Here is a 26,601-nt window from a genome sequence, read left to right as displayed (position 1 = left end):
CATCGCGAAAAAATCAAGATTATTTTTCTGAACTCAAATTTCAGGTAGAACGTTTTTTGACAGAATGATAAAAACTTGTAGAGGGGATATTTTTGTTAGTAGAAGTTGCACGTTTGAGCAAACAAAGTGTATATAACTACAATAATTATTTTCTTAAAAATGACTTTTTTGCACTTGATTTGCTTAGCTCTCTAATAATGAATCATCATCCTACACAGCTCCAAAACACGATTACGAGCTTAAAATCCAGTGATTTTTTGTGGTGCACCATTTTTTGAGTGACTAGAGGTTGTGTGACAAGAAAACTCAGCTAATTGAACTGTGCTTTAATCAATTACTTTATTGAGAATGGGTCCGACTACATGTATGTGCGCGTACTTGATTTCCGTTTTTAAATATATAGACAGTCGAAATATAGATATGCACTTCATGCAGTGGGGATTTTTTTCTTTTACCAAATTAAACACACCAAACTTAACTTTTTTCACAGGTACCTGCCTATTGCAATCAACCATATTTATAAATCAATCTAGGATGGAGGATTTACTCTTTGTGCTATTTTACAAGTGCGCTATCTTGATGTAAATATTCCTATTTACTAAGTCGTTGTTTCTACATATAAAAATAATAATTTAATAAAATGGAATGCTCAGTGAGTAATGCGTATTATATGTGTGTTTTATGATGCAGCTGCCCTTTTGATCTGTTAAAAATATGCCGATTCACGCTACCGCAAAGTTTTGTCTAAAATTAAGTACACGTTTTAATATTATGAAACAGTTATAGCGAGTCAAAATTGGAGCTCAAAACGACGGTTTGAAAAATCAGTACTGATTTCGGTGGACGGGCCAAGAGATCAAAAAGCGAACTCAAGCGCCACCGCGTTCTGCTCTAAACCCCCAAAAAGCCTGCCCTTATCACTGCCAGTTGTGTGATGTGTTTTAATTTTATATGAATATGTTTCTTTTGTCTCTATTGCTTAGACAGGTGGCATATTAGTCACCGTTGCCACACATTTATACTACAAACTACGATAAGATTGCTGATCAATCGCGTCAACAGTCAGATGAAAAATAGGTCGAAAGAATTCTTTCTTCGAGGAAGTTCAAAGTGTTTGGCTGTCAGAAAATAATTTGAGCGTAATGAGGGACTCAAAGGATGGTACATCGTCTGGAGGTGCGCGAGACGTCGCAAATGGCCTCGCTTGTGTCCCCAGAAAAGCGATTAAAAGGCTTCTCGGCGCCGATCACCTCGTCCAGTCTGGTCATGCTCAGCGAGGACAAAGAGGACGGCGGGTGCGTGTCGGCCGAGCTCAGGCTCATGTCTGCCGACGAGCTGCGGATCTGCGCCCTCTGCTTCTTCAGGTCGGCCAGTGTGCCAGCGTTTATCGTCACTGACACGTGGATGTTGATTTTCTTAGAGTCGTCGTCCGTCTTACAGTTGGCACCTGAAAAAATGGAGAGAAAAATATGTTAAAATTTATTTTAATAATCGAAATGATCTGGTTTCTTGATCCATTTTTACAGACTCTTAGAAACTACATTAACTATATTATTCTAGTTATCATTTAAAAATCATTTATATTTACTTTTGCACTGTCCGAAAATTTTATATTTTTATTTTTGGGAAAACCCGAAACGATAACATACTGAACTCGCTCGTCATTTCATACAAATGTCTACAAGTTTTAATGTAGAGGAAAACGTGTCAAAATATATATTTAAATTAAAAATGGTCTTCTTTTTCTTGTTTCCCTTCCATTTGCATGTTATCAAATTTTACCATCAGGGCAATTCAGGGGAGTTTGGAAATTTGGAGATCGATTGCACATTGGACGGGATTTTAGCGTTGAAATTTGTACGTGCCACTAAAAAAACTGCTTGTTTTAAAGATGGTGAAATTCCAGGTTTGAAGCTCGGGAATGGGAGCGTTCCCTATTTATTTGCTATCTCTTAAATCTTTGAAAATCGAGTTCGCTGTGAATGAAAGGTGGACTGTAACTCATGACTAAGTCCTGAATTCCTAAGCTTCAAACCTGGAATTTCTCTATCTATTAAAAAGTACTTTTAGCATATATAAATATTACTTAAAAATTTCAACGCCAAAAAATTGATCTAAAAATTTTGGAGGTCAAATTCGCCTGGAATTGCTCATCAGGATTCCTATCCCGAAAAAAATACCCGAAAGTTTCCCGATCCCGATGTAAGCTCTAATTTGAAGTTTTAGTTCTTTAGCAAAGTTATCTTCCATGTTGAATCAATTTTTTTGCCATATCAAGCAAGGCTAACAATAAAATTAATAATATTGCTAAAAATGGCTGCTGTTATGAAGCAAAATCTGCCGTGAATTATTAAGGAGAAAAAATGATGACCTTAAATTTTAAGTATGATTACATTATTTCAAACAATAATAATTAGCCACTCATTACACATCGTTTGGTTCAAATAAGATTACAATTTTAATATTAATTTATGTCTTCAACTCAAAAAAGAAGAAGATGTGGATCTTGAACTAAGAGAATAATATTTTCTCTTAATTCCCTAGAGAGAAATTGACTAAAATCGACAAGAGTGAAAAAATCCAGTTGGCAAGAAATCGCAAACCTAACAATACGCGAAAGAGTTGTAAATCTGCCTCATTTATCTTCACTAAAGGTCACTCATTCAATTTGGTTCCCAGCAGCAAGCGTGGGAAAAAGGGGAACTCTCCCAACGCGTTGCATAAAACATGTTTCAAGAGTTATCACACTTTTCAAGGAGGATAATTTTGAAATAGGTGAAAGTGTAAGAATTCATTTTCTTACCTAGAGCAATAGGGTTTTCGTTTTCGTTGGCTTCGCTGTCCATTCCTTCAGGAGCTCTCCTAACAGCTGCCAATTCCGTTCTCGCGGGTTCTACTCCGTTCTCAAACGCCATTGGGAGATCACTCTGAGGGGTTATTGGGGTCTGTCAGAGACAAATTAATGAATGTCAACTACTAATTAAAGAGACGGCTTACGTCTCTAACTTGAAGACGCAGTCTTGCTTCCGCCACAGCCTCCTTTTTGGAAGTGAGGCTTTTATCACGAATCGACGTTCTCCGCACGTTCTGCGTGCGCGTGTTGTTGGACTGCGAGCGCCGGACGCCACGCCGCTTCTGCTGCTCCTGAGCCCTTTTACTTTCCTGCTCCGTCTTTAAGTGCAGGATTCGCTCCCGGATTTCAGGATCTTCACATATGTCTAAAATTGAGAGTTAAATTAACGCCGCCAAGTGAATTAAAAAAGAACCAAACCTGCGGGGGTCTCTGAGTGTTTGTTTTTGGCATTCAAATCAGCACCAGCCTGAACTAGGGCTTCGACAACTTCTAGCTGCAGAGGAAATATAAATAAAAATCAAATCCAGTAAAGGAATTATGAAGGTTATTACATGTCCCCAGCAAGCAGCAGCGTGAACTGGCTGCCACAAATCCCGGTCTTTGACGTCGGTGCTCACGTGATGGTCGAGAAGAAAATCTACCACTTGAAGATACCCATTTGCAGCGGCAATGTGAAGCTGAGGAGGAGAATTTCTCAGTTCCAAAATCAGTTTGATAAATTAATTTTAAGACTTACTGGAGTTGCCCCGTGAGTTTCGTCACACATCTCGAGATCTCCTCCTTTGTCGACGATGTCCTGAAGCTCGCGCAACATTTGTAATTCAGTTGACCCTCTTGTCTCATCGATAAGTTCCTAAAAAAGTAAATATTAAGATACTATTTTAATTTTAACCACAAGGAATTTTTTAAGGAACTAAATCTAACATTATTTCTATTAAAATATTAATATTTTGATTTGGAAAACATTTTTGTTGTAGTTTTCTTTCATAAATTGGTTTAGAACTCAACAGTTTACAGGAAAGGATTGACAGATTTATCTTTTAATTTCTAAGACGTTTGTTTTTATGACCTAATATTTTCTGTTTCCGGCTTGAGTCACTTTTAAAGTTCATTTTTCGAAATAATAACTGAGATGTTTTAACAAACAACGTGGAGATGTTTAAACCTTTAAATCTTACACTTAAAATTATATCATTTTCATTAATTTGTTGCAACTCTTAACATTTTTTTTCTTGTTTTTAAAATATCATTCAGTGCTCATTTTTCAGCGTCAGTTTAACAAATTTACCTCATTCTAAAATTTATTTGCGTCCTGGAGATATCAAATTAAATTTGGCCGGTTGCTTGGTAAAAATTTAATTGTTTTCAAGGCTTCATAGTCCGCAAATTAAGACAGTTATTCCAAAAATTCTGATATTATGAGGAATCCACAGCAAACATTTCTCTTTAAAATTAATTTATTATATATCAATGCCGCTCCCCAATTAAATTAAATAAATATATTAATTTTTAATTAAATTTAATGGTTTAAAAAACAAAATCGAAAAAATGCTTTAATCATTTTGTCCAATAAATTTAATGCAAAAATAATAAATATGAAAACGTAAAGAAAATTTTAAAATAATTCAAAAGAATAAAACGAAATAACTGAATAAAAATCCCATAGCCATAATAATTTAATTAACCAACCTGAGTGACTCCCTGTTTGGCCATTTCGCCCTCGATGAAGTCCAAGGTAGGCTCGTCCTCGCAAATATCATAAGGCATGTTCCCATCCGCATTCACGGCCAGCAGGTTGGCACTATGGGCCACCAGAATTTTGACCAGGTGCAGGTGTCCGCAGGTGGCGGCCGCGTGCAGAGGCGTCCACTTTTCCGAGTCCTCTGCATTCACGTTCGCACCAAACTCGAGCAGCAGCAAAAGCATCTTCTCGTTATCGTCAATGCAGCACTGAAAAAAATCGAAAAATTGTAATTACATTTAAAAATAAAAAGATTTTTCAAATTTACCTGGTGTAAGGCAGTCAGGCCATCTTCATTTGTGGCGTCAGGATCAACACCTTGCTTCAGCAGATACCTCACTGAAATTAAAATATATTTCTTTTAAATATGAAAAAACAAGCTATTGTTAATTGGTAAGTTGATCATTAAAAAATCACCGTGACAAATTGAATTTTAAAATTACTTAAAAAATTTTCCTTTCATGAAATTCACATTGAAAAAGTGCTCCCTTTAAATTTAGACGCTAAAACATTGCATACCAGAACACGTAACGAAACCAAATCCCCTTGTTATCAAGAAAAGTAAACATTGTAAGTACTATAAAAATCAAATCTAATTCATAGTGTTATCTATGAACCTTCGTCAATATCGTTTCTGGCGGCAGCCTCGAGCAGGACGACACTGTTGTTGAACTTGATTTTCCTGTTGGCAGTGTTGCGGATGGTGTTGTGGTTCTGGCTGTTCCTCCTCTTGAGCCACTCCTTCTCGAACTGCGACCACGACCTGAGCTGCTGCAGACGGCGGCGGCGAGCCAGGTGCAGCCGCTCCTGCACGCTCAGCCGCTCCACGTTGGGCATCTCAGCCACCAGCTCCGAGTGGTCCATGGTGGAGAGCAATTAAATCAACTAGCCCTGCAAAAATAGTTATGAAAATAATGTGATTGACTGGAGATAAGCGCAGTTTGTTAATTCTCGCATTCCAGAGCACCTGCTACTGTTTCCATGCCGACAGATGAACGAAAACAAATTACATGATAAGATTCGGATTGCGCTCGTCCTTCTGACGAAGTATTGGTGCAACTGCGAGAAATCTGCGGTTCGATCGACACGAAGAAAGTTGCAATAAAAATTAGAAACCGAATTGCAATTTGTGTGTGCTTCAGTGCACAATCAGGTGTGCGTTCAACGGGCTCTCACCAAGTGCCAGATCTCGCGAATTTTTTAAATATTTTCCAACAGTTTATTGTTTTAGAAATGCGGAATGGTCTCACCTGAAGTCTCGGCCGCTATAGAAGGGCTGAGGGCGTCGAATCGGCCGCGGTTACCATTATACAGGTCCCATTTTAACAGGTGTTCTGCTTTTGTCAACAAGTTAAAGAGTGTTAGGGTTAGGTGGAGGCGGATGTGTGCTGTGCCGGTGGAGGGGGAGTGGACGTACTGCTGGAGACTGGAAACCTCCTTGGACTCCAGCGAGCGCAGCAACAGAATTACCGGCCGCAGAAGCGCGCGAAGAAAATTCTCACAAGGAAGCCGCATACTCATAGAAATTACGAAATAAAATCAAATTAAGGCAAAAAACCTACAATTAACCCATTAATTATATCGTCCTGGTCCCGGCAAAATTGCGCAACGTTCAACAAACACCCAAATTTCATTTTCGAATTGATTGTTGACCTTTTCTTGCAACAAGGAAATTCGCGTTTGGTTGTTGAAAGTTACGCAATTTTGCCAGGACCAGGACGAATATTTTATTTATTAATGTAGTAAGAATTTTTCATATTTTTAGTTCTATTAATCAATAATTAGAGAGGCGAGGGATATTATTATTATTGTAATTACAGAAGTTTTGGGAGATTTTCTGCTTCAAATTATTTGTTTTTTCCGTATAATATTCGTTTAACAGAGGACCACCATACATTTCTTACAATTCATTGTTCTGGAACCGTTTACATATTTAATCGTGCGCTACAATGAGCATTTAATTTAAATGCTAAATATTTTTCATTGTTTTTCCAATTTAAAAATAAATTGAGGCTATATTCTTCTGAATTAATTAATGGATTCAATTATTTGTGCTATATTTTATATTCTTTTTGTATTATCTTTGTATTTTTGGTATATTCAGGGTTATTTTCTTGAAGACTTTCCTCACTACACCTAAAATTCCATATATTATGAAAACGTACATAGCAAAATTTAAAAAAAAAATGGTGGAATGGATTTTAAATTTAATGCATGCAATATCTCTTCTTTTTTTCTCACATACTTAAATTTTACAGACATTAAAGATTTAGTCAAACATTTTGCATTTTAATTATTTGTTGTGCAAATCTTGGATTTTTTTATCCAAGTGGCCTCACGCGAAAAGCTTTCTATACATAATAAGAAATAATTATTTTAAAATGACATTCAATCGATTGGGGAATAAAATATTACCAGATTATTCGCCTCTGCTTTCTTTCTTTCGAAATATTTTTCTTATTTTTCCATCGTACCACAAAATTTTTAGGTAAATTACGGAGAAATTTAAATAAAACTGCAGTGCGCATCGGGGCTGCACCAATGACATAGGAAAAAAATGCAAATTTTGGTCGACTTTAACTTTTATTTTACTACTCCGCGTCCAGAGGAGGGGCGTGCAAGAATATTGAGCTGCGGAGACGCGGTGGAGGGGAGGCCGTGCGGTCGCGCAGGTTGTCTAACTTCCAGGCACTCCGCTGCAGGAGCTCCATCCGGCGAATTATTACCACACAGCGTCTTCTCCGCTGCTCTCTTTACTCCTCCGATTATGCAAATTTTAAATAAATTATTATATGCGAAGTGAACCGTGAATTACTTGATTGTTGGATCAATAAAGCTTAAGACAGAGCAGATGTTAGAAAATTAAAATGTTTTCCGTTGGTTTTAACCCTTTACTGAAGAGATGAGGAACGAAAATTCCTCTGCAACGTTGGTTTGTGATTCTTTTTTAAAGATTTAAATCCATTTCCTGCCGCGGCGACGGTCGGTTGGTCGTTGGCAAAATTTGAAAGGCTGCCGCTGAGGCGAGCTGCGGAGAGAAGAAGCATGGTGTTGAGCTGCACTGAAAATCCCCTGCCTTTTTGTGAGCGAGAGCAATTAAATGGGCGGGCTTTGAGAGTGTATGGTGGCCGCCGACACACACGGACAGACGGACGGACGCAAAAGGAGGCTAGATTAGATACACAGAGTGCGCCTTTCTTGCCGAGTGAGTGTTTACTTTCGCAATTCGGGGGCCGCCATGCCGTGCAAAAGCGAAAAATGAGCCCCCGGACACCCTGAGAGCCCTCAGAGAGCCGCATTCCCACGCCACGACCCAGCAGCTTTCGCCCGACCGGCCTTCGCAGATGGAGGTGAGTACGCCGTCCTCGCGAATAGGGTTGCCACCAGAAGCCCTCCGGTTACTATCCCTACCTTTGGAAAAGTCAGAGAATTAAAAATTGTGGCTCTGCAGCTGCCTTATTTCTAAATATTTCTTCGGTCATTCAGTTTGAATTATAAAGCATAGATTTTGTCTGAATTTCAGTTAAAATCATGTATTAAATTTTAAGAACAGAAAAAAGAAATGCACAAGCAGGTAATTTCATGAAATTATCGAATGGCTCAGCTCTACGTGGATTATGTCAGGATGGTTTGAGCAATTTGTGAACTTTTTAGAGGAATAAATTCAGCCTCAGGTCTCATCAGCAGTACTTTACCTCCAAATTAAAATTGGCTGCAGAGAATTCTGAAATTGTGAACATGGAAAACATCCAACTGTACTCAATGCTAAGCAAAATCGTAAAGAGGAGATGAGTTACGGAATCCTTCCAACCCAGCCACACACCCTCCCCGTGATTTAACTTCCCTCGCGAAAATTGATAAGCTCAAAAAGACATCTCCTGTAATGACAAGCTCATTTCAATGATTGAGATTCTACTTCTTCTGAAATGAAAATTCAAGAGAGAAAAATTCCCTGCGCCTGTGTTTGATATCTGCAACACCTGCTGCCCAAATCGAAATGGATTTTTAGGCTTAGTACCTGAGATGTCTTCCCAAACGAAAAATCAATATTAATAACAGAGCAAAATAGAACAATCAACGCAAAATTAGTTATATAAAAATTTAAATTTTAAAATTCCTGATAAGATTTATAAAAAAATCAATTGAAAAGTTTTGACCAGCAAAAAGCTACTCTGGAGGTATAAATTGGTGCAGAGGAAAAATTGACTGTTAATCTCTTGAGTTTATTTTAAATATTTTATACTTAAAGCTATATTTTTTCTAAAAATTACTTACAGGGAAAAACTGAATTAAAAAACAATTTAAAGTAAATTTTTCAATTTGCTGAAAATTTACACAGCTTGAGTACGTTTTGGACTATCCTTGAGGCAAAATCCTCTTTAAGAGAATATAAGAATGATGTTTAGTTGTGCTTGCCGCACGTGAAAAGCTCCGAAATTCGGACCTTTCGGAAATTTCATTCAAATTGACAATGACATGGAAGAAGTCAAATGAATTCATGAAAGCAAATTTTAAAATTGAAGAAAAAGTACGGAGACAGCATATTTTTAAATTTTAATGAAGACTCATCCGCAAGGAAATTTGAAGCTTGTCAGTTTCCTAAGATTTTCTTGCTTACAAGAGATTTTTTTCTGTGTTTAGCTGCTAAAGCAAGGTGACCTTTGATGAACAAAGACGGTAAAACAAGGTTTGAGTTACAGTAAAATTTAACAGAGCCAACTTTAAAATTGTTATTTCCTGTAGCATATATTTTGTTAAATTAGCTCGCACTTTTTATGTGAACTCTTGAGACAAAACCTATGGATTGTGAACATTTTGAATTTAGATTCCCTTTATGCTTCCTTCTTCGGCAGAATTTATCAACGTGGAACTCACTGCAAGACTATTTTCCCTTTTTAATATTAAAACAAGCATAAAAATGTGCTAAAATTTAATTTCTGAGAAAATCTGCTCCAAAATTAGCATGCCAATCAAGCGGTGAGCACTGTCTTCCTATCGTAAATTCACGATTCACTTCTCAAGCATGGAAATTTACCTCAAAATTCGCGCACTGTTGCGGAGAGGAATCGTAATAGAGTGAAAAATTATGGACAAAAATTATGGACAAAATCCGTTCAATTTTTCGAGAAACTGGACCTGATCCAAATTTTAATTGTTACGTAGTCCTGATCAGACTATTGCACAAGGTTCAGTTTAACTTTTCAAGATCACTCAAACAATATAGGTTCAACGGATCACTTTCAAGAGCCAACAAATGCAAAATATTGTTCATTGTCGTTCTGTATAAGATTTTCCAGTTAATTAAAAAATAAGCAAAATTTAATAATTGCATTTTACGCACGTAAAAATAGACAATAGAAACTAATCAGCTGAAAAATCCATGCTTTCGAAGTGAAAATAACGATAAAGCCGTCTGAATACCGTTGAACATGAAGTTTGACGCGTCACAACAACGAGCACGCAGATAAAAATGAGCCGCCGCCGCCGCCGCCACCACCCAATCGCAATTTTGTCGACATTTCTCGCGCCGACACAGCAAAATAATGAGTTTGTTCTGGCACACGCGGCCGACATCATTTGTTTTATCCGGGCGCAAATTGCTGTCCGATATACCCAATTTCGAGTGCGAGAAGGTCAAGAGCGAGCAGATGGGCGTGTTTTTCGTCGAAGCTCACTGCTCACTCACTAACTCACTTGGCGTGTGTTAATACTCATGTATTCCTGCGGCTCTCGTTGTGTATTATAATAGATTACGGCACACACAATACACACACATCAGCGGCGGCGGCGGCGAGAGAGAGAGAGAGATGCACATACACATTCATGAGAGAGAGGCAGGCTGCTCCAGCATGCAAATCACTCAATGGACACGTTGCGGTAGTGACGCGGCAGAAATCGAGGGGACGTGCCGAAATCGACTTCAATGAGCAGGGAAATGTGATATCATAACCTCGGGACATTATTAGTTGCAAATTAAGTGAATTATTTACCGCGCCAGACGCGATTTCCAACGCTTCTCGTGAATAGCATTAAGCAGCCATCGATAAGCAGCAGATGTGGGCTTAAATTGGGGATATTCTCGCGTTATTAGCCGCTTGTTAGGGCTTACAGTGTGGAATATAGTTTGGCTGATTATCCTCAAATGTAAATACGCGGTTTAATAACTTTTGTTTTTTGTTTCATATGGTGCTGTAAAGGCATCAGATTAAACAAAATTCCCTTGAGTTCAACTCGAATGGAGCTCTTTTAAGATTTTTAAAGCCATCAAAAACTGTTTGAAATCATTTAAAAGTGAATTGATAGAGGGAAAAATAGAATATAATTGGAATTGTTGGCTCTAGCATTGTTCTATGACGTGAGCAACATCATAACAATCAAAATGGGGCATTTTCTAATTCAATTTTTTTGCTCTTTTGCCTATATTTTCTTCGTAGATTTCGATTCCTCACGTCGAGATCTATCCAACGGCGTATGACGCTTTTTGGGGAAATAAAATAAGATTTCAAATAGGGAGGCAGTCATCGCACCATTTGGAAAACATGCAAATTGATACAGGGCGACAGTTGAAAATTATTTGAATTGTTGAATTCAATAAACAGATGATCGATAAACATAATTTGTGCTTCAAAATTTACAACAATTAAAAAGAGAACAGTAAAAATTCAGTGCTTGCGGCCACATTTTCTTGGCAGAGATCGATTCCTCTCGGCATGATCTATTTAACAGTGTATGCAACTTTTTGGGGAAACTCTTTGTTTTGAAATAAAATCAGATTTCAAGTAGGGAGACAGTCCTCACCATTTGAAAAGCGTGCTAGCTTTTTAGCCACTTTTCTAAACAATTTGCAGTGCTAATTAGGTCAATTTTTGGCCTCAATTGAATCCTAAGGGGCGATTTCATGCATTGGCAACAAGCATTTTCTAGGGTATTGCCGTATTAATCCTGTTTAATTGTTGGCTGAGCACAACAGCAGCTACTTAGGTCAATTTTGGCTCTAACTCAATCCTTAGGGAATGTTTCATGCATTGGCAACAAGGATTTTACGAGGTTTTGCAGTAAAAAACACAATTTTACTGCTAAAATTTGCCGAATGTACGTCAATGTGTGGGCTGCAAACTGCAAACCTTCCAGAAATATTTTTTAAGTGCTCAGACTTGAGCATAACCTTTTTGGAACGACGCAGAGGCAGAATTCGGAGCAGCGTGTGTTCATGGCTGAAATGTCACACGCGCGTTTTATTTATAATTCTAGTACATGGATAATAATAAACGAGGCTGGAGCGCACCAATTTCGGGGATCAAAGGGTGTATGTGTTGCCAGTTTGGTAAATTTACCCGGCTGCACGTGTGTGTGTGTGTGTGTCGCGCTGTTTTCGGGGTTGAAAGTCGAGCTGCATAATTGGGGCTCGGGTTGCATTAATAGCGTCATGTGTGTGCCGTGCGCCCTCCCTAATATGAACATTATAAAAGCCGCCCTCGCGCGCTAGCTGCTGCCAAAAATTGCCTAATTAACCGACGCATTATTAGCCGGACATAAATAATCGAGGCAAACAAGAGCTATTTTTGTGCTCAAGCACTGCTCGCTGATGTGCGCCGCGTTTTCGCTCATTCATACGAAAACACACACCCCCGCACGAGGGGTGCACGAGCTGTCGGCTCGAGTGGCGGTGCGGCAACCACCCTTCACGTCGTAATTCATTACTGGCAGGCGCGCCAGATCAAAAGAACGAGACACGTATTTATCGCTGTGAGTCGGAGAAATAATTCACGCCTGCACATGTCTCAATTCAATCGTTATATAGAAACACGAAAACACACACGTACACACATTCAAATTTACTGTTCTTTGTTAAATAATTATTTCGCAAGGTGATTTTTATATTTTTTTTAAAAAAAATCAAATTTCCCTGGAGGAAATGTGTTTAACTTAATCGAGTTTAGTGTAATTTCATGGGGTTTTGAATCAGTTAAGATAGTATTGAAAGCCAGAAATTGAAAATTAATCCTCCTAGATAAGTCCCAGTTACGAACAATAAAATAATTTCTTGAAAATGGTCAACTTTTAATTTGTAATATATTGCCCTGTTAGTATTTTAAATATTCATATAAATATCATTTAACTATTTTTGAAAGAAATTTTAATATTATATAGACTACATGACACTTACAAGCATAAAATACATTTTTCAAAAGAAAATTTCCATGATACAGAATTCGATTTTAAATAATTACTAAAAGAGTAAAATATTTGTATGCTAAGGAACCGTATGAAACCAACTATATCCCCTAAGCACATACGACAAGTTATATATGCTTAAATAAAATCGCCAAAAATTCACTGGCCTCCACGATGACGAAACTTCAATTTTTTCCTCTTCTTTTTCTGCGACCCGACGCTGCTTCTCTGCTTTTTCCCTGGCGGCCGGGGCTGACGTCATAATTTCGTCCGTGAATCAACCAACTCTCCCATTTTATATTAAAGATACATTCCTCTGGCTGCGGCCGATCTCTCGCGCGCCGTGCTCGCTCGCTCGTTCGTTTGCTCGCCGCTCGGCATACTGGCCGTGCCAGCCGATTATCAAAATGTCGTAATCAATTTGAGCAAACTTCAAATGTGCGTGAGATTTTAATCGGCCCGCGTGAACGCAACGCCGCCGCCTTGTCTCTCTCTTGATTTTGCGCTCAAGGTTGCCAGACGGTTTTCACGGGAAATTTGAAAAACAATCAGGCGTCCATTTGAAATTTAAAACCGGAAACCCGACAAGGGACGCGCGTTGAAAAATTTAATTGCCCTCTAATTACTGTGGTAATTGTTATGTGTAAGAGTCGTTCTTGCACATTTTTTTTTGTTATCGGCTCGCCTCTTTTGAAATGGCGCTGACCCCCTATAAATTATTATGGTATAGCGAATAACTCACGAAAACTCCAAGTTTCAATAAAATCGCGACCGAATAACACACTGTCGAACGATCCATCTAGATTTCACAGCTCTATTTAAAACTATTTCATTATTAAGTGTGCAAAAATGTCTTGATACTGACGAAAATCAAGTTTGTTTTGGAATAATTACATGTTTTAAGCTACAGGTAACACTCCTCTTTGCATGGGCCTTCAGATTTCGATGAAATTTGGTGAAGGTGTTGCCCTAATAAACCGATGTGATGATGGACCTTAAAATATTAGGTTAAAATGCCAAACATTGCCTTTTTACAGAGGCTCAAGGTTTGCAATTGTTGCGTGCGATTATATCAAAGAAATTTTCAGTGTTCAAACTTTTCACTTCTATTGTAAAGTCAGAAGAATTGAATATTTCGGTGATCATATGATCAAAATAATTTAAATTATACTCCCTACAACATGGCCAGATTGACCAACAACGTAGGTCAGGGTCAAGGTCAAATATTTCAAAAAATCCCTGAATTTTAAAATTTAAAATAGTCAAAAAGTGATTCATAAATGTGAAATAATAGAAAAATGGCGTTAGATTTTTTTTTTTAATTTATTGAGAAATTTCCACTATTGAAAAAACTGGTATTTGCCTTCAAAAAACGAAGCGAAAAGAAAATTCTGGGAACAAATTGTCTGAATTCGTCAACCAGGAACTATTAAACAGAGCTGAAAATTTATCATGAAATCTCCAAAATGTAAAAATATTATTTTTAATCATTTATTAACTGATTTGCTTCTTTTAATTATTTTTAAATGATTAAAAACCGTCCAGAGTTAGCTGCAGTGTATCAAAACTCTTGTTTTCTTGGGTTTATTTTATCTAAACTTTCTATTAGTTTCAGTTTCACAATTGTTGTTAACAAAATTCCCTTTGAAGTATTTTAAAATAAAAATATTTTAAGGGGTAAAACACTAAAAAAATACTGAGCTATTCCGGCGATCAGAAATAGGAAAAATGCCTCTCTTCGGGACGATGAATGAAGAAGAGAAAAAGTTCCGTGATCGTATAGTGCGGCGAAATTAATAAAAATCGTCAAATAAAGTAGTGATGGCAGGATAATTAACCGCAATTATTAGAGGGCGAGCTGTGCTAGCTGCTTTTGTGGACCGTGAAAACATTTGGCGCGCGCTTGCGTGCGTTCGTTCGTTCGTTCGTTCGTTCGCTTGTTTGATGAAGCTGCAGGGGGAAAATTGAGAGTCGGGGCTGGCTGGCTGGCTAATAATCACCTGCCGAAACGCCCGCTGCCATCAAACCAGCTCTCTGAAGCGCATTTACACCTCGCTGTCGATTTTCCTTTGATGCGCTTTGAGTTTTCGCTCCGGGACAGCGAAATTAGTGCTCGCGCCGCTGGCTTAATTATTCAAGGCGCGCACACACTGCGGATCGCTGCTCTGCTCGCCGGATTTCACTTAATTAATCGAGACAATTAGCCTGCCTGTGTGTTCGCCCAAGGTATTTGCACCCAAATTCGTCTCGTTCGGAAAACGTGGACCATCAGGTCGTTCGGTTTGGAAAAACATTTGCGAAAAAATGACATTTTCTAGCCTCTTAATGTCAAGAGACTAATTTAAATTATTTTATTTATAAAAATCCGTGAACAACCATGAAATTTTTTTAGCAAACATAACAAAATTGGCCTGCGGTCAAGAAATTTAATGAAATTCACACCAAAAATCGATCTTTACTAGTAGATTTTACGTCTCCGCAAAATATTTATTTTTACGAGTTTGACAGGACAATTTGAGAATAAGTTGAGACCTCAGCAGTATGTCACCTTCCCGTGTTGCAATTAAAAAAATGTGTGCTTTGGATTCCTCTCGCCGAGCCCGGTCGAAAGAATATCAAATTTTACTGTCAAAGTCAAAGCTCCCAACTGTGAATTTAAGTTTCTAATTGAAAGTTTCAAAAAAATGAGCTAAATATTTCATGACATGCGTGAGAACTTGTGTGGAAATTTAAAATTGCTGTTACTTTTTTTGAGAAATCCGAAATAAACACGATTTTTCTTACGTTTTCGTGATTTGCAAATATTGTCAATTCTAAATATCGGGTTCTAACGAACAGAATTGCAATAATTTCACACCATTAGACTTGTCTTGACCTCCTCTTAGCAGCCAAACCCTCTACCCCTGAACTGCTTTATTACAACCCCCTTGAAAGGGAAGTAAAAAATATTTTTAACGCTGGAATTTTTCGCACTAAATATAAAAATTTGTATATTTATTCTTCTTATCTTATTAACAATCAATTACGTAGGTAGAACCTTTATTTCAATTTAAACCGATCTCGTTTACTTAATAATTGTGAAATTTGCAGACAGCAGCACAAAATGCTATATTTCTTGACATCGGTATTTACAATGGCGATATCCTCCACATAAAAGGGATTTTGACCACGCCCAAAAGGTCCAGTTGGAAAGTTAGTTATCGGCACATAATTGCCATTAATTTAGATCAATTATGAGAGCCGCCCGATTTGAGAGCTGCCTCAATCAAACTATAGCTAATTGGCGTACTATCAAACCCGATCAAGTTTTGCGCGGTTTTGTGTCTGCCTGCTCAGCCGACATATGAGTAATACATTTTCTTTCATTTAGCACCATGAACTTTATTATTATACATTAACTACATGGTATAATTTATTGTGTCGTATTACTCGAGAGGTAATCCACGCATAACATAAAAGCTCGAATTCAACAATGGAAACGTAAATATATTGAGCCTTTTTATTGGATTAGCAGTGTGGAAATTTCCTATGCAACTTTAGTTTCTAATTATTATTGTTTCGGTTTCATACAAATGAAAAAAACTGGACATCAAAATTTGAGTATAAATTCCACGATTTGATTTTCCCAGCGGGGACCAGATTCGTGCGACGCGCAGATATGGCGTCCGGTGGAGCATAGCGCGAAAAAACAGTCACGTGAAAATGTGCAAAAAGAAGCAAGTTTTCGTCAATATTGTGACATAATTTGCATTACCAGTAATAATTGTGTCATTTGGATCGTAAAAACAAACTCTTGACACTCGTTCGGGAATCCAAAGAGAGCTTTTTGTTTCCCACATTCAGACGCCATCTTGGATCTGCGCAGTGGGAACCAATTTTATCGCACATCTGGACCCCGCTGGATTTTCCTCTCAAGATATCAATTAAATTTTCGCACTGTAAAAGGATTGTTGATGCTGAATTATTTTTTTTTGTTCTCAGATGGATTCGAAGAATTTAAAACCCCCTCAATTTTTGTAAAACTCTGGTTAATTCCAGAAAGAAATGTAACAAAAATTCACAACAACTTGCGAAAAATGTTTTCTGATATTTTAATTTATTAGTTTTTAAGCTATAAACTTAGATTGCCCAAGAGAGAAAGCCTTCACATTTTCCATATGTCATGTACATGTCAGTGTTGTGATAAAACCGCGTTGCAAAAACGGTGCAATGTAATAAATAGTGTTTATATCATCTCTCGGTGCACTGAAGCAATGTGCTGTACACACATCCATCACATTTGCGTATCAAGCGCCAGAAAGTGCAGGTGCTGCCGTTTGCGTCGTCAATCAAAATACGCGAATGAGCCTTGAAAATGTCACTTTTATCAAACGAAGTGGCGTGATTTTCGCCTCAGCAACACTTCGAAAGCATGCATTAAATTGTCAGAAAATATAATACCGACATGAACGTCAATCATTACACACTTTTTTAGCGAGCGTGTGGCTAAACAAACAAACAAAAACACACGGCCGTGCGCGCGGGAATAACGTAATTATTACACACAAATTCTCCCCTGGCTCTAATTAGTTGAAACTATAACATAATTCTCGCGGTGCGCACGTCGGCACACACTCTCTCTCTCAAATAATAATAATAATCACGCGCGCCGGACGGAGATGAGACCGCAACACATACACACACACACACTCGGCACAAAAGCGTTAAACACACTCAGAAGGGGCATCTCGTCTGCACGCACGTCCAATAATAGAGTTTTGTGCAGCACACATTCTTGGCGCATTAAATGATGAATCGATGAGGGTGTGTTAATGGCGGATTGTCTGCCTGCGAATTTATTATTCGTTGCAGCCGGCAACTTTTAATTGGCGACCACTTCAAAGGCGCAAAATGCGCGATAAGCTAATGAGAGAACGCGAGCGCGCCGCAAAGCACGACCCGACTCGCTTTTTGCCTTTGTTCTCTGCTCAAAAGATTTTCAATGGACGCTGCGATATAATAAAATGTAGCAGGCTATTTAGATCGATTGACTTATTTGCTCTCTCGCTCTTCTTACAATTCATTTAAGCAGCTGGAAATTCCTGCTTAGGATCTCTGCAAATGACATAAATGCACTGCAATAATTTACTTGGATTTTTCATTTCTTGGGCTGTGAAAATGAGGGTTTTTTAAAATAGTTATTTGGTGTTAAAATAGATGGAATTTAGACGGTTTCTAACCCGATTTAGAATATTTTTAGACACCCCCAATTGAACGTTTTTCGGCTACAATTTTATCATTTTCCGATGTTCTTGCCTAAAAACGTTATTATAAATATGTCATTGTCTTTTTAAAAATCTCTATTTTTGGTCATCCATTATAAGAGTTTTTATTTTCAATAAAAAAAAACACGTGTTTCGAAGAAACGCGCAAAATTGCAGAAAAACCAGCAAGAAAACAATGGAATGCGGTTTTTAGAGCCCTTTTCAATCAAACCCCTTCAACCATCCCTATCCATAAAAAGTGAAAAGATCAAAGTGCCGAAGATAACGAAAAAGATAAAAAATTTATGATAGTAGCGAATTTTTTAAAATGCAGTATTTATTAACATATCCAGAGTTAAAGTTGGGAATACTTTTAAAGGGGTGGTTAGGGGGACGGTTGAATGGACGTCTGAATTGGGACCCACTCAACCCACTGAAAACGGTGACAAAGAGAAAGCATGATTTTTAATCTCTTTGCTTGAAAAATTTCCTTAAAAATAAAAATGGCGAAAATTTCTACTAGCGAATCAAAATTATGCACTTATTTACAGATTTTGAATCCATTTAAACGGTTTTCACAGATTTTAAATTTGGTTCAAGTGGCTTAAAATTGCATGATATGTGCTCATTGGATGGTCCCGCAACGATTGAAAGTTCAGAAAAAATAGCTGATCGACTAAATTTCACAGCCCTATAGGCAGTGCGCGCCCTTCCCGGTCCTCGGACAGGGATAAAAAGGACAAAAAAGGTACTTGAACAAGAATTTTACAATTGTAAAGATTCATAAAAAGTTTGTGGGAAAAATTTGAACTAACACATTCATAAATTATTTTCAAAAATGTCATAAATATTAAAAAATAAATTTTGTCGATACTATTTTGCCGATTTTTTAAAAATCCAGGTTTTTGACATTGATAATAAGGAAATATGAACTGCTGACACGCTTGAAGTGAATTTTTTTGTCGTGCGCAGAAGTGAGATAGCGAGCGTGTGGCCAAGTGCAGTGCCATAACTTTCCGCACACAACAATGAAAACGGTGGTCGCGCGCGAGGCAATAAATAAAACAGCGCAAAAGGGCAAGTTTGCTGGCTCTCTCTCTCTCTCTCTCTCTCTCGACGGCGGCGACAATAATTTGTCAGCGCATGGACGAGCTACTGCTACTGCCGTGGTGCCATTAATAACAAAACATGAGCTGTATTCTTGCTTTCGCTCGCAGCCGAAACATCATCCCCATAAGATCTTTTATTTATTCTGCTTAATGCGTTCGAGTCAAGAGGCCGAGGGGTGGAAATTATTAATGACAATGCGCGGCGCGCGGTCGGCGGTCTCTTTTGATTGCTAACTCGACGCGGGCCACGTGTCTGCTTAAAATTTGTAAACCAAATGATTGAATCTGCACGGCGGCGCAGAGAATGGGAAGATTTTCATTCATCGCCGCCGCCACCGCCGTTTTGCGCCATAAACGAAACTTGATTATGAATATTTGGTGTGCGCAGCAGCAGCTCCCCTCGGGCGCTCGCAGCAACCAAACACACACACACACACAGCACAAAATGCTTTTTTCATCCCGCGCGACACACACACCCGTGAAATTCGCTCACTTAATTAAGCTGCTGCCTGGCTGCCGGCTCGCTTCATGTATGTATAGAGAGAGGGATGTGAAAAATAGCAAAGTCGGGAAAAATAAAATGGAATTATAAAAATGATGAACAGAATTTTTTCCTAAAAAAGGTATACAGATGGGAATAATGCATAAAAACCTATTTCTAGGAAAGGGTCATAGTTCTGAACGATTTTTTTACTGAAACTAGACCCTATTTTATCGAAAAAGGCTTTAAGATAACCCCTCCTTTCCCAAATTTTCGGGTTTTACGAGTTTTGGAATTTTCGAGTTTTTTTAAATCAGTTCAAACTGGTCGCAGAACAAAAATTTAGACATCGTTGAACTCGTCTCGTCAAGTGGAACAACTTTTCTTTTGATCTAAAAAAGGGGTAGGCCAACGGTCAAGGTCACTGAAATCTAGTTTTCAAAATGCATTATTTAAAATTAGAACAAAAAATATTTAAATTTTTGTTTTTGATACAGCCATCTTGTAGAGCGCACAAAATTACGTTAGACACCTCAAAAACTGGGTAGCATATTTGCCTGCTTAATTTAATTAAAAAAAAATCTACAAAACTGGTGTTTTTTTGGGGGTTACTTAAAGTGTTTACACGCACAAAATTTAGCTTCTGATGCTCGGATTTTCAAATCCAAAACTATTTCTTTAACAGTCTAAATGGACCATTAACCATTTGAAAATAATTCTGTGCAATTTCTTCGCGGACCACTTTGGAAAAATTAATAGGACAGTCACCTTGTTCGAAGAATCAATTTTTAAATTACATTTAAAGTGTTAAGTGGCAGTAGTAACTTAATTTATGTTGATTATTCAAAGACACCTCGAGTCAGGTCTTGACGTAAAATATATTTATCATGTAAAACATTTGATAACTAAATAAATTACCAAACTAATTTAAAAAGAAAAGGTTATATGCAAAAAAAATAATGTTTCAAATTATTATTTAAAAAAAATAATTTCTGCTGTGTATCACAACCCTTGACAGACTGCATTAGTGCGGCGTTTTTAACTTTTTTTATTCGTCTCCTTTGTGCTGGCTGCTCCCCAGTCTAAACGAAGTACGTGTTCGTTCGTTCGTTCGTCGTCGCTTATGCGGTATAGCAGTTGAAAGTTTCACTCGAGCCTCGCGCGGGTGGGTGTGCAGACGGCCGATTACACGCCTTTTCAAAAGGCGAGCAGATGTGGCTGATTTAGGGATTAAAGACAAATTTCCGGCCTTCTCGGTGCAAAAAATATATAGTAAATGAGAACAACACGAGGACTGCGTCGGTAATTAAATAATTGCGACACACACGCGATCAGACTGCCGCGTTTTGTTACTCGACTGTGAAACAAGCGAGGAAAGGAAGAAATAAAAGGCTTAATTAGTAGTCTATTCAACTAGGATGAATTCTTTTGTAGAGAAGTTAGAAATTAAAAGATTTCTGTTTTTTCCGCGAGGAGAGATAGAAGATTCATTCCTTGTAAATTATGGAAATCAGCCTAACCAAAAGCAGAATGAAAAAAATGACGAATATACCAGTTGTGCATTAAGGCCTGAGTGTTCGAAGCCACCAACAGATGGCGCCACCGTATATTTTAGTAATAAATTTAATTTTAAGGCGCTTTAACTGCGATTTCAGACTCAATACTGCCACCGTGCATTTTTCACTTAATATACTTTCTTTTGTCGTGCTGAAAACCAAAATCAGTTAAGCCAATCACCGTAGAATCATGAAAAACTATTTTTTTAATATAAAATATATTCCAACGTTTCTACGGCGAATGGCAGGACTCATTTTGGTTTTCAGTTTGTCAAAAGAGAGCATATTAATTGAAGAATACCCACAGTGGCATGATTGAGTCTAAAATCGCAGCTTAAGTGTCTAAAAATTAATTTTATTACGAAAGTATACAGTGGCGCCATCTGTGGGCGGCTTCGAACGCCGAGGGATCATGCAACTGGTCTATTGACTGTCGTTGCAGTTTAATTTTAATGCTATTTTTTATGCTAAATTTTTTATTCGGTTAAAAACCAATTTGTAGAACAGCATAAATCAAATTAAACGACTATTTAGCTTAAATGTCAACCTATCCGCTTCATTTTGATGGATTCTCTTTGCTCTTTAGCGGTATTTTTTGCCAGACATTAAGAATAAATCCCAAAAACGAGGTGGCAAAAACGGAAACCGAGAGGCGGCGGCGTGTTTTGTGCGGTCAGTTGATTGATGCGCCCGCTGACAAATAGCGACGACAAAAAGATAGCATCGCCCCTTGGCCGCGTCGTCGTCGTGTACTAAAATATCCCTAAACGAGCACGAGAGCCATAGTGGAGTGACTTATCATAAAAATTAAAATGGGCTAGCTCTTCCCGAAATTCCCTCTCTCGAGAGAGCGAGTGTGTGTGTGAAAACACGAGGAAAATAACAAGACGACCAATTTAGCCCAATTTTCAGTCATAATCAAGTGCAATTTCGGAGCAAGGGACTCTGATTGTTGTGTCGAGAATAAAAATTTCCTCTGTCGCTGTACAACTAACACACGCGGCCCGTCCAAGGATGAAAAGGAAAAATTATCTTTTATGACCGCTGCTGCTGCTGCTGCTGCTTCGGGAGAGAATTAGCTTTGTATGTGAGGTAAATTTAATTTGATCGTGGCGCCAAGTAATTTGTGTTGTACCTTTTATATCTGCTGGAGAAGACGCGTCGCGGTGAAAAATCACTCTCGGCCGCGCGTTTTACGACCTGTTTGTTGAATCAAACGCCGCCTCGCGATGCCTATAAACGGGGAAAAGCCGAATTATGCACCTCCCGGTTACATTTCATCTTTGTTTCATCGCTTTTGACAGCCAGTTTTCCGCCTCTGCTCTCCAAGATGGTGCCGCGGCCGCCAGAAAAACGTGTTCTTGGAATTGATTTTGTCTTCTAGCACTAAATAAATTTCCCCGTCACTCCCGAAGGAAACGGATGCGGGAAGGAGAAAAACAAAACAGTTTTATTCTTTACTAAAGGGTAGCTACAGTTTGTCCGAAAACTGTTTTACTAGAGGAGACTCTTTTGGCGAATAAACTGTTGAAATGAGAAGAACATTAAGTATATATGTGCAGAGTTTGTATATAGCAATCGTTTTTTTATTTTCCAGGTTTAATTCAGCGGAGTGAATGATTTACTTATAGTTTCAAAATGAACTTTATTTTGCGTTTTCTTCCCCAATAATATTTTGCCACCTCCAGACAAAATTAAAACAAGAAGTGAAAAAGGGTGAGACGATATGTTTCTTCTATTTATTGTTATTAATATTTTGTTGTTTGAGACTCATTTGTAAATGCGCGGACAGAAATGGAGAAGCTTCGATTTTTGTACCGCTGTGTAATACAAATAAAGGAAATTAAATTAAATTAAATAGCTTGAAGAATTGTTCTTCGAGTTTCTCTTGAAATGCACTGATGGTCTCATGTAAACAAATATATTCGGCTGCAAATTATTCCACAAGGGGTATAGCACTGATTTAGAAAACGACTATTCGAAGCTCACAAAAGGAGCAAACAGTTTCATATTGCGCGCTCTGGTTTTACATAATAAATTAACGTCTCGCATGATAGCAACAAATGGATACAGCAGGTGTGATGGACAGTTTTTGTACAATATTTTGTGTCTGAGCTAGTATAAATATGTAATTTCCTACGATCAGTGTTTGATATTTACCATACAAAAATGTAAGATACAGTGTCCGCGTTTTAGACACCAAATGAGCACGAATTACGCGATTTTAGATCATAAAAAATCGTTTAAAATCGGTTTTGCAGAGAAAAAGTCTCAAATTGCTAAAAAAATGTTCTGAATCGCTTTTGTGAAGCCTGATAAACGACTTAAAAACAGCAAAAAATGGTCCACATTGTCGGTGAATTAAAAAATTTGTCTCAAAAACTAATATATTTTTGAACAAATTAATTACATTTCTTAAAAAAAGCTCCACGTTATATAGATAATAGAATCTAATCTTTTCCAGTCTGGAAAAGTTTATTCGTGCGCGGGGAAGAAATAGTCAGTCTCAAAGTGCAAGTGTGAATGAAAACTGACTGAATTTTGCAAATTAAAGAAACAGTAGCCGGAAAAATGCCCTTTTCATATTCATTTTTTGACAAATTTCCCAACTTATATTTATTTTGTAAGAAATACTGAATTAATTCGTTTAAATTTCTCAATTTAAATATATTTTTGACAGTTCAAAGTTATGATTTTCGGGAAAATTCAAGAGAATTTTTAATCAGATCCTCTTTTGGCTTAAGTAGAGTTCTCCAGCGTGGAAGCTGAATGGGTAGACGCGGAAAAGCGTTCTTTTCCCCTGAGCTCGATGCACCGAGCGCCTGCTCGTTCGCTGCTCACTCGCTTTTCTGCTGCAAAAGCAAAAGGGGACGACGACGAGGAGCAAATAAAAGGCGGCTTACAAGAAGCGCAGTTGATTTGCCGCGCGCTCTCCCTTAGGTGCTCTCTCGATTTGCACCCCCATCAAGAAAAAGACATCGACTCCCCGGCCAGAACGAGAGAGCGAGAGCGAGAGAGAGAGAGAGAGAGCGGCCTTGTACTTGTCCAAAAGTGCACATCCATCCATTCGCGTATTTCGCTGTTGCAAGGGTGGTGGTGGTGGTGCGGCGGCGGCGGCGGCAGTGGCGGCGGCAGAATGAAGAAATCAATAGGAAACCACGCCCTGCGAGCAGCCCGCCTCGCAAAGTGCTCGCTCGGCCCGAAATGTGTTCAAGTCCCTCTGGCTGGCTGCACCAACGCCGCGAATATAAATTCATGTGTTGTGTGTGTGTGTGTGTGTGCTGTTCCCCGGCACTTTTCTAATGGTGCACTCGCTTCTCTCGCCGGCACCCGTGATTCATCCCTTATTTACAAGCCCCGCCGCCGCCGCCGCCGCCGGCTGCTGTAATAAGGGAAAATAAATTAAGCCGAGAGAGAGAATGTAATGTAAACCACGCTGCCGCTCTTTATGCGAATTTCGTTCCAAGAAAAGCACTTTTATGCCGGATGAGATGCAAATGGCTGCATGTTCAATTCCCGGACCGGCTTCACCCCTGCCTTTGCCCACGCAGCCGACGCGAAACGTTTTATTACCCGCCCGACCTCGTGTTCTAATCAACTCTGTCCTTTGTCATCATAGCGCTAAAAGTTATTGCGATGCACCGCCGCTTCTCCTCATAGTTGAATGATGAAAGGAAAAAAATTCTTGTTTTTGCCATAGTGGTGTCTGAAACGAAACAGTTATCTAGTCACCCAAAAACTCAGGATAAGGAAAATTTAATTAAAAAATGCATTACTGGAAGTTTTTGTAAAAAAGATCACAAATATTTTTAATATCTCGGATATAATATAATTGAAACGAGATTTTGGGCAAATCAGGTCATTTCCCGAGCACCCTAATGGCTTCCAAAGGCACAAAAAAGAGCTCTTAAATCGGCCGTTCCAACTGTAGATCAGGTATATTGCAGATCGTATCAATACAAAGCCCGTCAGGCGTCGGTAAAGTAACAATGTGAATTTAATGATTTCGACCTAAAAAGGGCTACCCTGACGCTATCGTACCTCTTCTTACCTTGTCATACGGTGATCCCTAACATTTTCCGGAAGAAAAAATCACCGATTGTGTAATTTTGATTTTATTTTAATTCACCTGAACTAAAAATACCAATTTTTCAACCGAAAAAAAAGTTTTATAACCATCTTTAAAATTTCTAGGTATGCTACATACACTTAGGGCAACATTTTTCACCCATACACTTCGAAAATATCAAAGAGCCCATTTTTGAGATATTCACAATATGACAATTAACTCAAAAATTATACTCAAGTTCGATATATTCCAATTAAATAGGTTATTGGTTGCTTTTAGGCGCATATTTTGGTACAAATTTTAATGTTCTAGCTTCATTAGATCTCAAAAGATCAGAGAGGCTGATTTTGCCCTGATTTTCTAATGAAATGGCCTCACATTTTCTGTCAAACTTGGTTATTTCGATACCTCCTTAACATGACACTTTTAAAATTAATGTGGTGCTCAACGATTAAACATTTAAAAAAATTGTAGATGATATCAATTCCTTTGGCCTAAACTCGAACCTCAAAGTCTTATATATTAGAAATAAGGACTTGTTGGGGTTTAATTGCAGTGTCAATATATTGTTGTTTATTCTTCCTCTACAAGTCATACATGCATATAAATAAAATCAAATACGTCAATAATTTACATAGGGAAGAATGGGCTGACAGACACTAGCATTTAATGCAAAAACGATCAATACAAATATATCTCACGCCGCGCTGAGCCCTACTATCACTTAATTGTTCATCACATATTGTTGCCACAAGTGCTCTCTGCAAAGTGCAGAAAAGTCTTTCACGCAGCAGTCTTTAAGTGTTGGTGGCAGGTAATTCCATGGCTTAACCACTCGAAAGGAGAAGGATTTTTGGCCAAAAACACTCCTCACTGGTGGTGGCTGCAGTCTTGGGTGGCTGCTGCTTGCATCGGCGCGCAATTGGCGGCCCACGGTGATTCTGGCACGTGCATCAAAATCAATTGCCCCGTGTCAATCCTCTTGTATTCTTTTAATTGTGTATATATATTTTTTGTATTTTTATTACTTTTATTTTTACGCGTTTTGACGACAGAAAAAATTATTTAGGGAAATTCTATGCAGGCCAAAAATATTTAAAAATATCTTAAATATTGTTGTGAAGGGAAATTTAGTTCAAGTTCTACGTCAGAATTGTCATTTCTGCTTTGTCACAGTTAATACTTAATTAAATTGGATGCATGCAATGTGCGGAGAGAGAATACACGATCATCGTTTTTGCAGTACTTTGCTTGATCTCCGTTCATCAATTTTTACTCACAATCAGTTTTAGCGAATTACCAAGAATAAACACATAAATTTTAACTTCCTTCCTGATTAACCAAAATATCAGCATTATTTAGAAACCAAAACT

General features: G+C 38.2%; 2 protein-coding genes across 4 annotated transcripts in view; one reads left to right on the top strand and one right to left on the bottom strand.

The window, feature by feature from the left end:
- Sp1 overlaps window positions 1-26,601 on the top strand; it is a 163,169-nt gene that overhangs the window by 107,253 nt on the left and 29,315 nt on the right. Inside the window, exon 1 of one of the 2 annotated variants that reach the window (XM_065493280.1) lies at window positions 7,716-7,945. The exons of the other annotated variant lie outside the window; for it this stretch is intronic. Coding sequence (XP_065349352.1) covers window positions 7,940-7,945 — 6 coding nt within the window. The 5' untranslated portion in view covers window positions 7,716-7,939. Of the gene's footprint in view, window positions 1-7,715; window positions 7,946-26,601 lie in introns of those variants that run through there. 2 annotated transcript variants of the gene reach the window in all.
- MYPT-75D (Myosin phosphatase targeting subunit 75D) lies at window positions 315-6,001 on the bottom strand. Of its 2 annotated transcripts, none has more exons than XM_065494094.1 (10): window positions 5,846-6,001; window positions 5,213-5,486; window positions 4,864-4,934; window positions 4,544-4,804; window positions 3,591-3,707; window positions 3,406-3,531; window positions 3,272-3,347; window positions 2,998-3,218; window positions 2,804-2,945; window positions 315-1,447 (listed from the first exon to the last, which is right to left on the bottom strand). In XM_065494094.1, exons 2-10 carry the CDS (start codon window positions 5,457-5,459, stop codon window positions 1,152-1,154), a joined length of 1,557 nt encoding a protein of 518 aa, XP_065350166.1. In that variant the 5' UTR covers window positions 5,460-5,486; window positions 5,846-6,001; the 3' UTR covers window positions 315-1,151. The 2 variants fall into 2 exon arrangements, with proteins under 2 accessions (XP_065350166.1, XP_065350167.1); XM_065494095.1 differs by having other exon boundaries at window positions 2,804-2,927.

This window comes from Cloeon dipterum, chromosome X, assembly GCF_949628265.1.
Source record: "Cloeon dipterum chromosome X, ieCloDipt1.1, whole genome shotgun sequence".
NCBI classification, from domain to species: domain Eukaryota; kingdom Metazoa; phylum Arthropoda; class Insecta; order Ephemeroptera; family Baetidae; genus Cloeon; species Cloeon dipterum.
Note: the sequence above shows the minus strand (reverse complement) of the source record. Positions and strands in the feature narration are given on the sequence as shown.

Excerpts from the sequence above, each read along its gene's own strand:
- MYPT-75D (XM_065494094.1), bottom strand. The coding sequence starts at position 5,459 with ATGGACCACTCGGAGCTGGTGGCTGAGATGCCCAACGTGGAGCGGCTG. Across the intron at positions 3,219-3,271 it reads ACACTCAGAGACCCCCGCAG|ACATATGTGAAGATCCTGAA; the intron begins GTTTGGTTCTTT and ends TCTCAATTTTAG. Across the intron at positions 1,448-2,803 it reads CGAAAACCCTATTGCTCTAG|GTGCCAACTGTAAGACGGAC; the intron begins GTAAGAAAATGA and ends CCATTTTTTCAG.